The following is an 11,072-nucleotide window of genomic DNA, read 5'->3' on the forward strand; positions in this document are numbered from 1 at the left end:
ATTCTTAAACTAGAGAGTGTTTGACGTCATTTTCTCCTCGACCCAGCTCTCTCACGATTTTAAAGTTAGTAATGGCGGACCAATAAATAAGAAAATTCCAGCTAAAATAAACAAGTGTCTTTTTAAAATCAGAACTTAAAACTTGGGTGAGTTAGTGTTTAGTTAACATAGTTTTGAAATCCAAAGGAAAAACAATTTTTTTTTGGTCGTAGTACCACTTTAACTTTGAAGCAGTTTCAAGTCTTAACTTCCTTTCATTTTATTGTGTTCCAGTAATTATTTAAACTAGTTCTCTATTCCCTATGGTAAGGCAAAGTGAAAAGCAAAGTAATGCTAGAAATCCTGAAAGGTAACTGTGTTATTTACTGCAGGCTAAAAATGGAGAATATGTGCCACCTGATTTGAATATAGAATGGAAGACATAAATGGAATAATAGCATTGAGTAACAATGTAAACAACGGTAATCACAAACCTGTATGAACATCTTTTGGATGCATATGCCAGTGAAAGATTGTTAGCACACTCGATACTTCCGGTATGCCTGGGGCAAACAAATGATAATCAATGACAATAATTTATTGTTAATAGAATATTAATTAAGTAATGAATTTCTTCAACTTGCAAATCCTTAATTATAAGAATAATTTTCCTTTTCTACATGCATTACATGTAGTTCTGACCAGACGAGAATTTGGTTGAAAGTGAATAATTTACTTGCTAATCATACTTTTAAACAAATTTTACATCACATTTTAGTTGTAACACTAAAAGGAGGAAACTACATTTTGTTTTTATGTCTGATGTCTAATCTGCCTTCAAGACATGTCTAATCTGGTAAAAAATATTGCTTTTTGATAAACGTGTTGTCTGAAAAATGGATAAAAACACTTGTTTGATGTACTTTCATCTTTAAAACATTAAAATGACGTTTGTCAATGTACGTCAAACACTCTAAGCCTCCCTTTTGGTTACCTGAATCTAACATAAGATTTGAAGCTTGCAAGGAGCTGTGGTTCTAAAATGATCTTCTGAAGCGCTTCAAAGTCCTTATCCCTGCGGTCAAACCATGGAAGGCTATGTTCTTGTAACTCATCATGTTCACAACTACCTCCAACCCAGTCATGTTCGTCACACACATGATGCAGAAGTCCAATCCATTTATTCTAAAAAACAAAAGAGACTGTATCAGCCTAGTAAAAATGAGCCGGTGGTTGACAATTTTGCCGCTTCCTGTGGAATAATATTCTGTTGCCTACTCAAAACTCACATTGTGTGGGTTTAGTAATATCAAAAGAAAAACCACACAAGTTTGTTGCCTAGTACTTTGGATATCCTGCCTACTAATTCAAAACATTTCGACTGGGCTGCTATATGTTTGCTATTATGCAAAAAAATATATATTACAATAACATTTAAATTCTAAGGAAGACTGTCACTGCCGACATGTGAAAGAGGTGAAACTTGTATGCAACAGTATGACTACCTTCATGATTTCAACAGCCTCGTCGTCACTGGTTGTGGCCGTGTCCTTGCAGCTGCTTGCACAATGCCAGAAATGCAGGATTATGTCATCTGCCCAATCCTTTATCTTGTCCATGTCTTTTAATTTTCCAACCTATAAGTATCGAGTCAGCAGAGAATAGTTGGTATTTTTCGGTATCTACAATGTAAAAAGTGGTCTGCTAACCATGAAATAACTTTTCCTGTGGTTACACAGTTATTATCTCAAATAATACCAAGATTGCCATAATAATTGATTGCCTGCTGGAGAAAATATTACCTTTGCCAGGCACTTCCTTATACTCTTTGATTTGTGCCACACATCCAGACTGTGGAACACTCCTTGAAACTCGTCAGCTAAAAAAGAACAAAAACCACAAATTGGGAGAGTGACTAGTGCTATATGTTTCTTTTTAGAGTATGTCCTGCAAAAGGATGCCAAACTTGAACAACAGTCTATTTCTTTCAAGAAAAAACTAGTCAATGTAAGGGAAAGCAAGTAACAAACACTTTGCCGAAGGACAATAGGGAAGCCATGCAGACAGAATCGAGTGACATAGAATGTGCTTGCAAGCCATGAGTGTTTGATGCAAGATTGTGTAGATGAACATAATGTAGTTAACAAAATAAATAGTGATAAACTTGGTTGAGTATTGCTTGTTTAATCTTACCAATCAACTTTTTTATTGTTGACGAGGCATCAGTGACAATTTCAACAACATTCAAGACTCCTTTAAGCCGCTGAAGCGCACTCTGTAATGCCCTTTTCTCCATGTTAACAGACACCAAATTAACATGACGTTTGTCCTTCACCTCAACCTCCAGGATATAGCCACTGACCAGCTCCATCAAGAAATAACATAAATTCTTAGCTGTATGCCCAGGAGAATCACACTGGCCATTACCACAGACAATCACTTCTTTATTAATAAAATCTTTGAGAATCTGCTCCCTCTGCCAGGACCACCACTCATTAACAACAGGTATCAGGTACAGTCTCTGCACCCGGTAGAATGTGGCATCTGAGAAGAAGGACAGACCCATAAATCTAGCCATTTTCTCAATTTTAAAGAAACTGTTCCCTGATAGCAGGATGGCAGCAGCTGTTTGTATGTTATTTACATACACATCATTTACATCTTTTGATGATGTAAACTTTCCCTGGTGACCAGACGAACACTTCCAGTTGACTATCAAAGTAGGACCAATAGTGTGGTGTTTAATGATTGCTTGATTAACACAGCCTGGTTGACGGCAATACTTGAAGAGCTCCAAGAACAAATCAAGTGAGCAAATCACTTTGGTATCCTTGGCCAGTGAGACTTCTTCCTTAAGGGTACCCTGCTCCTCTAGCCTACTAAGCTTGGGATATCGTATGGGCATAGTGGGAATGTTAGAAACAGAGGGCATGGGTAATGCAGTTGGCACTGTTGACGGCGAAACAATGGCAGGGTTTTGAGATAAAACAGGACAATCTTGCACTGGCAGCTCAATTGTCAGATCAGCTTCAGTTCTTTCAACAGGATTTGAGGTTGAATCTGTTTCAATTCTAAGCTCGTTGTCATCATCTTGGTCACTCATCTCTTCCTCATCTTCTATGTCAGATCTAGAAGGTCAGATAATTCAAGAATACCTTTTAATTAATGCCAATGTTTCTTTTTGGTTAATTTGTCTTCTGGTATCAATAAAATTAGTAATTGATTGTGTTTCACTATCCTTTGACCTTTGATTTAGAATCACTCGAGCTGTATTGACTGCCAATATCTTCACCCAAATGTGATGCCCTCCACTGGATCAGATCACACCATACACACTGTTATAACAAGTTCTATTTCGCCTGCATAGTCATAAGATTTATCTCCCGGAAACAACATGTTAACTTATAAACTTACCCAGTGTCATATACTTCAGAACTGTCACTAATTGCACTCTCGCAATCAATAGTCTGATCTTCATCTAGATCCTGTAAGGCTTCTTGTACACTGAAAATAACACTTTCAAAACATAACTAATATTAAACCATTCAGTGATTACAATTATTGTATTACTGGTTTTGTTTGGTACACTTACACTACATTGCAAGCCAATTTGAAAGTAAAAGTTTTGCAATGGATTTATATGTTGTGGTTCAATTATTTCCTTGGTTTAAATTTTTATTTTGTTTGTTTATGGGTATGATAGTGTATGATAATGAGTTTCAAACAAAGGGAAATAAATTTTAAACCAAGAAAGAAATTAAAGAATAATAATACGGTACTTTGCTACTGATTCTAAAGTTGTGATGCTCACGTTCCTTCCTTGATTCATTAAATATTACCATTTACTCCTTGACTGTTGAAGTGGGACACACTTGAACTCACATGACACAGTTTCAATACCGTAATAATATTGGCTAGTGAGAATTAACATTCACTAGCATCATGCTGCTCACTAACCTCAGATGCCAATATTGTACAAGACCCAGATAAAGCATTCCTTTTTGAAGTACAGTAGAAAGCTAGTTTAAGTAGAGTAACCTACTGTACCAACAAGGTTTGAATGAGTTTTTCCATAGTTACTACAGTTTTAAGGACCAAAGTTGCCGACTCCTCTGAGGAGGGCAGTAGACAAGTTTCATTGGCTGTCAGTGTTTATCGAAAGCACGGAATACTTGAGACAGAATAGAAAAACGTTATCTTGGATTTCTTACAAAGTCGCAACAAAATAAGTGCCACATTACAAATAAACAATAACCAACATCAATACATACTGTGAATTTCTTTCCATACAATCACTTTCACTGTCTGATGAGTCTGTGTGTGTGGACTCATCAGTATCCTGGTACTTGCCTGCATCATCAACCGCTATTACTGAGTCATTTACAACACGGTAGCTAACGTTATGAGTTGACAACTCTGAGACAGCAATTCCTGTTACATCCACATCACTAAACAGGAGATAAAATAAACAACTTTGAACCAGCAAGGATGCAAACAACTATAAATGTAACTCATACCACTTGTTTATAGAAGTTCCCTTATAGACCCAGTTTTCAAGCCGCATTAGAAAGTTATTCAAAACAAGAAATAAATGCTTACTCACCTCGAATCATCATTTCCTACACTGACAACAGAATAATCAACTTTTTCTTGTACTGGTACAGATAATTCTTGCAAAGGAGTGGATGACAACAGTGGCCCTTCATAAGAGAGGAATATACTTCAGTCTTATTGAATAGCGTAGAATGTGGAAGTACAGATATTTCTTGATCTTTTTGGGGCCTTTCAGTTTTAGGACTAGTAATTAGTAATGGAAAGACATTTATTCAATCTAGAATCAAGTACATCGTTAATCTCACCTTCAATATGGCGTCGTTTTGAGGAAGGAAGGTTTATGGACGATGCCCCTCTCTTTTTACAAACGGTTGATGCGATTTCCCTATAAAAGAAAATAAATACATACATTCAAAACAACTGATTAACTCAAAATTAGACCGCTAGCAGACAGACTGAACAGACATTTTATGCATGTACCTTCTTCTTCTCTCGAGTGATAGAAGATGGGCAGCAAACATGAAATCGTTGTCATATCCGCACTTGATCCTTGCAGAAACCCAAGATGAAAAAATTGTTCCATCCAACGAAATCCTTTTATGAGTCTTTCGCCAAAACTGAAGCCTCGCTGACTGGCTGGCGAAGATTTTCTTGCGGCCGCTTCCTGATCGGCGGCCTCCATGAGAGGACATTTTGTTAACTCCAAACAGTTGACCTCAAATAAGCCGTTGATCAGAGTAATTGAAACAAAAACACACAGGAACCTTCTAAGAGGGCTGTGAAATAGCAACGAACGTCTGACTATGCGAACTGTTAACGGATGGCTGAGATAAAAAACGATAAAGTCTTGATATTGAATCACCCGCAGAACTTGAAAAAGTTGGCGAACGTTTTCAAGATGTAACGCTTCTTCGCGCACATGCGCAGTGTGTGACATAGCTCCTTTAAGTTTAAATGGCTTTTATTTCGAAAAATCCTACTTAAATTTACAGTAATTCAAGAGAAGTTACTCACTTACCTGAACATGTGTAAGTCGCCATTTTGAAAACCGAGGGAAGGCTGGGCACTAGTTAAGGTTATTTTTGCAAATATCCTCCAAATATAATGCACCATTTTTTTTTTGGCCAAAAAAATGAATGTGAATAATTCTGAATGAAAAAACCCAGAAGTACACATTGTTATCTAATCACTCTGCAGTGAAACGAAAACAAAATAATTTATAACTTAGTATAAGGAAGGAAACACCAGTCATAGGAGGGGGCATCTCGTTTATTGATCAGACATAAATTGCCCCAGGATAGTAATAAACACTGAAAATAGCTAAAAACAAAATTTCCGAAATGAACTGATCAAAAGCGGAGATGCCGTCGAAGTGACAACTCCTAACGGACAAACTCCTTAAATATTAACTACTTAGCATAAATATGTAACCTGCATGCCAACGAAATCTACATACCAGCACAAAACTATCTTACAATAACAACGTGAAAAATTATATTTGTTATCTAATCACTCTGCAGTGAAACGAAAACAAAATAATTTATAACTTACTATAAGGAAGAAAACACCAGTCATAGGAGGGGGCATCTCGTTTATTGATCAGACATAAATTGCCCCATTTCGAAGATAAAGCACAATTTAAAGAGAACTATAGACCTAAGGAACGAGAAACTGAAAGAAGAGAATTGATGTTATCTTTAACATAGCCATCCTTGGCACGATCTGATTTCCAACGACCATGTCGTTTAAACAAACGATCGCTGATGCCAGCGTTTGCAGCGGCGGAGGCGCCACCTGATCTTAAGCTATGTAAACCATAACTAGACTTAGGAAAACCTAGTTCAACTAAAGAATTAAGCAAAAGCTCCCTAGCCCTAGAATAGGATATAGGTCGTGAACCTAGAGAATAGCTAAGAGTGGACTTATGATAAACAAGATTGCGAAATACAAAGTCACTAGAATTACAATTCAAACAAGCGAGATGAAAATAACGAGACAGTACCCGTCCTATCCAAAAGAACTGAAGAACCATCCCTATATACGTCAGTCTTACTACTGGCAATAGTAATCTTAACATACTCCGAATTTTGGAAATTTACATCACAACAGCGCAACTTAGCTAGCTCGTCAAAGCATAACCTATAACTACGGAAAGAACGATCTTCATTAATGGTGGATGGCCAAAAAATGGCAGACGGCCAATAAGGGACCACAAGGGCGCCTACGCACTTACATAATTTGACATGCTCAATAACTTGAGTGACAAGGCAAACAGGAGGGACCAACCAACAGTTCTCACCTTGCCAGCTATGACTAAGAGCATCTACACCCAAAGTGTTGGGACTGTAAAAGCGCGAATAGAACCTAGGCAACTTAGTATTTGCATAACTAGCAAAACAATCTACAGTGAAAGGACCCCATCAAGAATCTATTGCACGAAAATAATCGTTGGAAACACACCAGTCGTCAAAATCAACGATCTTACTGTAATAATCAACTTTCTGATTAAGCGTACGAGGAATCCATTCCACTGACAACCTAATACCATGAGCAGAAGACAAACAGAAAATATCCTTAGCAATAGTATTTAAATGTGGCTTATTGCTCCCGGAATCTGTAATGAACGCTACAGCTTTATTATCAGTATAAAGCTTAACAGAGGAATTATGCAAAATGGGAGCAAAACTTCTCAACGCAAAACTAACAGACTTCAATTCCCTCCAAGTGGAGCTTTGCTTCATTTCAAGATCATCAAAATTCTTGTGGGCAACAAGAAACCCGTCGACCTCAAAATAAATGTAAGAAGCGCAAGCAACGTCACTAGCGTCGGAATAGACAATGTGATGAGGAACATTAACTGGATAGACAAAAGGTCTAGAATTAAGTGCCCGAGCATTGGCACACCAATAATTTAACTCAGAAATAGCTTCATCAGTAAGAAAAACCCCGGCATTCCAAGATGCTCTATCTACAATAACAGAATGCAATGCTTTCGTCATAATCTTGCAAATATGGCCAAAAACAAGCATACAGGAAATGATACGCCCGGTAACCTGAGCCAGCATCCTGGCAGTTACTACACGAGAACTAGAAACCTCCCCTATGGACGCAAGCAGAACTGATATCTTATCTTCAGGAATAGACAACAAGCCCCGAGCAAAATCCCAGTGAAAACCAAGCCAGCGAAGCAACTGACTAGGGATCCACATACACTTATCCTTATTTGGGACGAACCCCGAGCTAATTAAATCAGAATGCACCAACAAAGATTGTCGAAGGCAAGTATCCTTCGTACCACATACTCCCAGACCGTCATCTAAATAAACTACAATGCGGAGGGCCTGAGAACGCCAATGCTTGACGAGGGGACGCATAACTTTGGTGAAAATATAAGGGCCCGTAGAAAGACCAAAGGGCAGGACGACAAACTTAAAATATTTGCGAACCCCATTGAAAACCCACGAAAAACCGAGAAATCTTTGATGTGTGGGGTAAATTTCAACATGATGATACCCAGACTTAATATCGAAAGAATAAGCCCACAAATTAGAAAGAGACTCGCCGATCAAAAAATTTAGCATAGACTGAGCATCCTCAAACTTAATTTTGGACTTATTCACAAAGAAATTAACATGCCTAAGATCCAATATAAGCCTCTTCTTACCACTTGACTGTACAGAAACAGACAATGGGTTAACCACGTCAGGCGGGCGAGTACACGAAACAATAGAGCCAACCCTAAGTAACTCCTGAATAGCGGATTCTACAAAATCACTCTCACCCAAAGCTGAGCGATTATTATTAAGAAAAACAATTGTAGGTTCCCGTGAAAAGGGAATCTTATAACCAAAACTTAAGGTATCTAAAATAAGCTTAGAGGCACCAATGCTTTGCCAAAAGGAAATATTAGCTTTAAGCCTACCCTTAACAATAACTTGACTAGAGCCTTCAAAATATTCTGCAAAGTAAGAATCAAGAGAAATGTGATCCAAGTCAAAGTCAAAGTCAGAGTACTTATCTGGACCCAATCGTGCAAGAACATTTGCCAAATCAGACGGTGGTTGACTTTGTGGACGTTGAACTGGCGGCAGTGCTGGGGAGACTAGATCTTGTTTTGTAGAACAAAGGACAGGCTGGCGAATTAGACCAGTGTCCTCGCTGATTGCAGTTAAAGCAGATGTCAGAAGGCTGGACGTGTCGGGCGGCACGAAAGGGCTGATGAAAATAAGAGCGGTGAGCAGAAAATGGAAAAGACGTAACAGCAGAAGTCGAAGATCCAGGGACTTGTACAGCCTGAAAATCTCGGAATTTAGCAGCATTTGAGAACCTTGAAACACGAGATTTGCCGGAAGACTTCTGCTTAATCTTGGTAAACGCACGACGCTCAGCTGCCCGAAGTTTCTTCTCGTCTTCTGAATTTTCAGCGAGTTCGTCGGACTCATATTCTTCAACTGCAGCCCAGCCAGCGGGACTTTTATCAGCAAAGCGGATCAACTTAATGCGTTTCTCAAGGTCAGACTTGGCCTTTTGGAGATGTTCTTGAACAGCCAGCAGGTTTCCCTCGGACAGATTAGAGATAGCCAGATCAAGGCAGTCAAGGAGCTGTGTATTAAACTCAAACTGGATTCTGTTACCTTTAAATTGAAGTGAACTAGCTGCCTTAGAGTCTGTTTTCAATTTCTTTAGTTCTCGCCGAGTTTCCACCTCGCGTTCGTCCAAGGAGCGCTTGAAATCGCCAAATGTTTTCTGCAACTTCGAATCAAGAAGGGAAGAAATCAGCGAGATCGTCTCGGAATTAGAAAAGTCTATCTGTTGAGGTTGGAATGATGCAGTTTCCGGCGGTGGATTAGACATAGCACGAAAATAAACTAAAAACAAAATTTCCGAAATGAACTGATCAAAAGCGGAGATGCCGTCGAAGTGACAACTCCTAACGGACAAACTCCTTAAATATTAACTACTTAGCATAAATATGTAACCTGCATGCCAACGAAATCTACATACCAGCACAAAACTATCTTACAATAACAACGTGAAAAATTATATATATTTATTTATTTATGTTTAAAGTAAGTACATATTCATTTGCATTCTATCACGTGATTAGTCATGTGACTAGTCGAAAACTTTGAACAGAGTCCTCTATTTATATTCCAGATGTTAATTACGTCGATTTTGTTCTTTTACTGCCGTCAACACCGCTCAAAAATGCCATATATGCTCAGCCTCATTTCCATGCCGAAACAAAATGACTGAATTTTTGAAATGTGCATTTCTGGAAAAATAAGCCATATCTGAAATGCCTCCATATCACAAATTGATCAGTACATTTACATTAGTATTTGTGCCAAGTGTCATGCTTGTATCACAAAACGAACGATTTGCACATTCTATGTATCTTAGCAGCCTAACTAGTAGAAAGTAGACCGACACTTTCTCCGTGATCAAGTGCATTCTTCCATTTCTCTGTTAACAAAAGGAGGGTGGTTAGCAGCCTAACTAGTAGAGGAGATTTTTTTTAACTTCGAGCATTGCACGGTCAAAAAGACCATAATAATTTTTTGCTGCCGGTCAAATTTAGTTGGAATCATGTGTGTTTCGGGCTATGGAATAACTTTGATTGCCGCTTTAATCATTTCGACTCATAAAAAGTGCTGTTCCCTTTGTTCATTTCTAACCTTTTGGGAAGGATATGAAGCATTTTGTGGTAGAAAAACCCCTAGGATGCAAATGGCAGATTCGCTTCGTCAGAGTTGCCATGAGATGCAAACAATGCTGGCTGTTTGTCACAGAGGTTATGGCTGATTCTGACGGTTCTAGACGGTTTACTTTCGATCTTGCCAAAGCAATTCATTAAAGGTATGTAATTTTTTTACTTCTATAACCTAAGTTATTTCAATGACAAGTAATACTTTAAAACTCTGAAATCTTTTTAAAAGACTGCTTTAAAGAACAATTAGCATAATGGTCACGCACCAGTGGCTCAGTTTGTTGAGCATCAGGCTGTCATGCGGGAGGTCGTGAGTTCGACTCCGGCCAAACCAACACTCAGGATCTTAAAATAACTGAGGAGAATGTGCTGCCTTTGTAATTACATCTGCAAATGGTTAGACTTTCAAGTCTTCTCGGATAAGGACTGTAAATTGGAGGTCCCGTCTCGTAACCCTTGTTGGAAATTAAATACTATGGGATGTTAAAGAACCCACTCACTATTCGATAAGAGTAGGGGATGTAGTCCCCCGTGTTGTGGTCTAACCTTATCAGGACTGGGGCATCTTTCACTTCCACAAAATTAATTGTAAACTGGATAACAAGCAGTCTGGCTAAAGTCCCCCACAAAGTATTGTAAATTTGTCCTGAAAAGCCCCCGTGGGGAGAGACTAATAGCCTAATGACTGTATTTGATTGCGGTAAAGCACTCGACTTTCTGAATTGACTATGTGTATATATATATATATATATATATTGTAAAAGAAGTTGCTATCATATTTTTAATATTCTTCTTTTTCTTTATTGTAAAGTCCATATAAGTACTAAAT

At 38.2% G+C, this 11,072-nt stretch overlaps 3 protein-coding genes across 3 annotated transcripts in view; all 3 read right to left on the reverse strand.

The window, feature by feature from the left end:
* LOC138043357 (uncharacterized) overlaps positions 1-3,078 on the reverse strand; it is a 5,720-nt gene extending 2,642 nt beyond the window's left edge. The window contains exons 1-5 of the mRNA XM_068889590.1: positions 2,173-3,078; positions 1,782-1,843; positions 1,485-1,616; positions 974-1,164; positions 474-542 (exon numbers count right to left, since the gene is read on the reverse strand). Coding sequence (XP_068745691.1) covers positions 474-542; positions 974-1,164; positions 1,485-1,616; positions 1,782-1,843; positions 2,173-2,911 — 1,193 coding nt within the window. The 5' untranslated portion in view covers positions 2,912-3,078. The remainder of the gene's footprint in view (positions 1-473; positions 543-973; positions 1,165-1,484; positions 1,617-1,781; positions 1,844-2,172) is intronic.
* A 3,875-nt stretch (positions 3,079-6,953) lies between these two features.
* Positions 6,954-7,907, reverse strand: LOC138040531 (uncharacterized). The gene has a single exon (XM_068886239.1). It carries the CDS (start codon positions 7,905-7,907, stop codon positions 6,954-6,956), a length of 954 nt encoding a protein of 317 aa, XP_068742340.1.
* LOC138041455 (uncharacterized) lies at positions 7,556-9,512 on the reverse strand. Its single transcript, XM_068887207.1, has one exon. The coding sequence runs from the start codon at positions 9,385-9,387 to the stop codon at positions 8,584-8,586; it is 804 nt and encodes a 267-aa protein (XP_068743308.1). The 5' UTR covers positions 9,388-9,512; the 3' UTR covers positions 7,556-8,583.
* Positions 9,513-11,072: the final 1,560 nt, after the last annotated feature.

The sequence above is a fragment of the Montipora capricornis genome, chromosome 3, assembly GCF_036669925.1.
Source record: "Montipora capricornis isolate CH-2021 chromosome 3, ASM3666992v2, whole genome shotgun sequence".
NCBI classification, from domain to species: Eukaryota; Metazoa; Cnidaria; class Anthozoa; order Scleractinia; family Acroporidae; genus Montipora; species Montipora capricornis.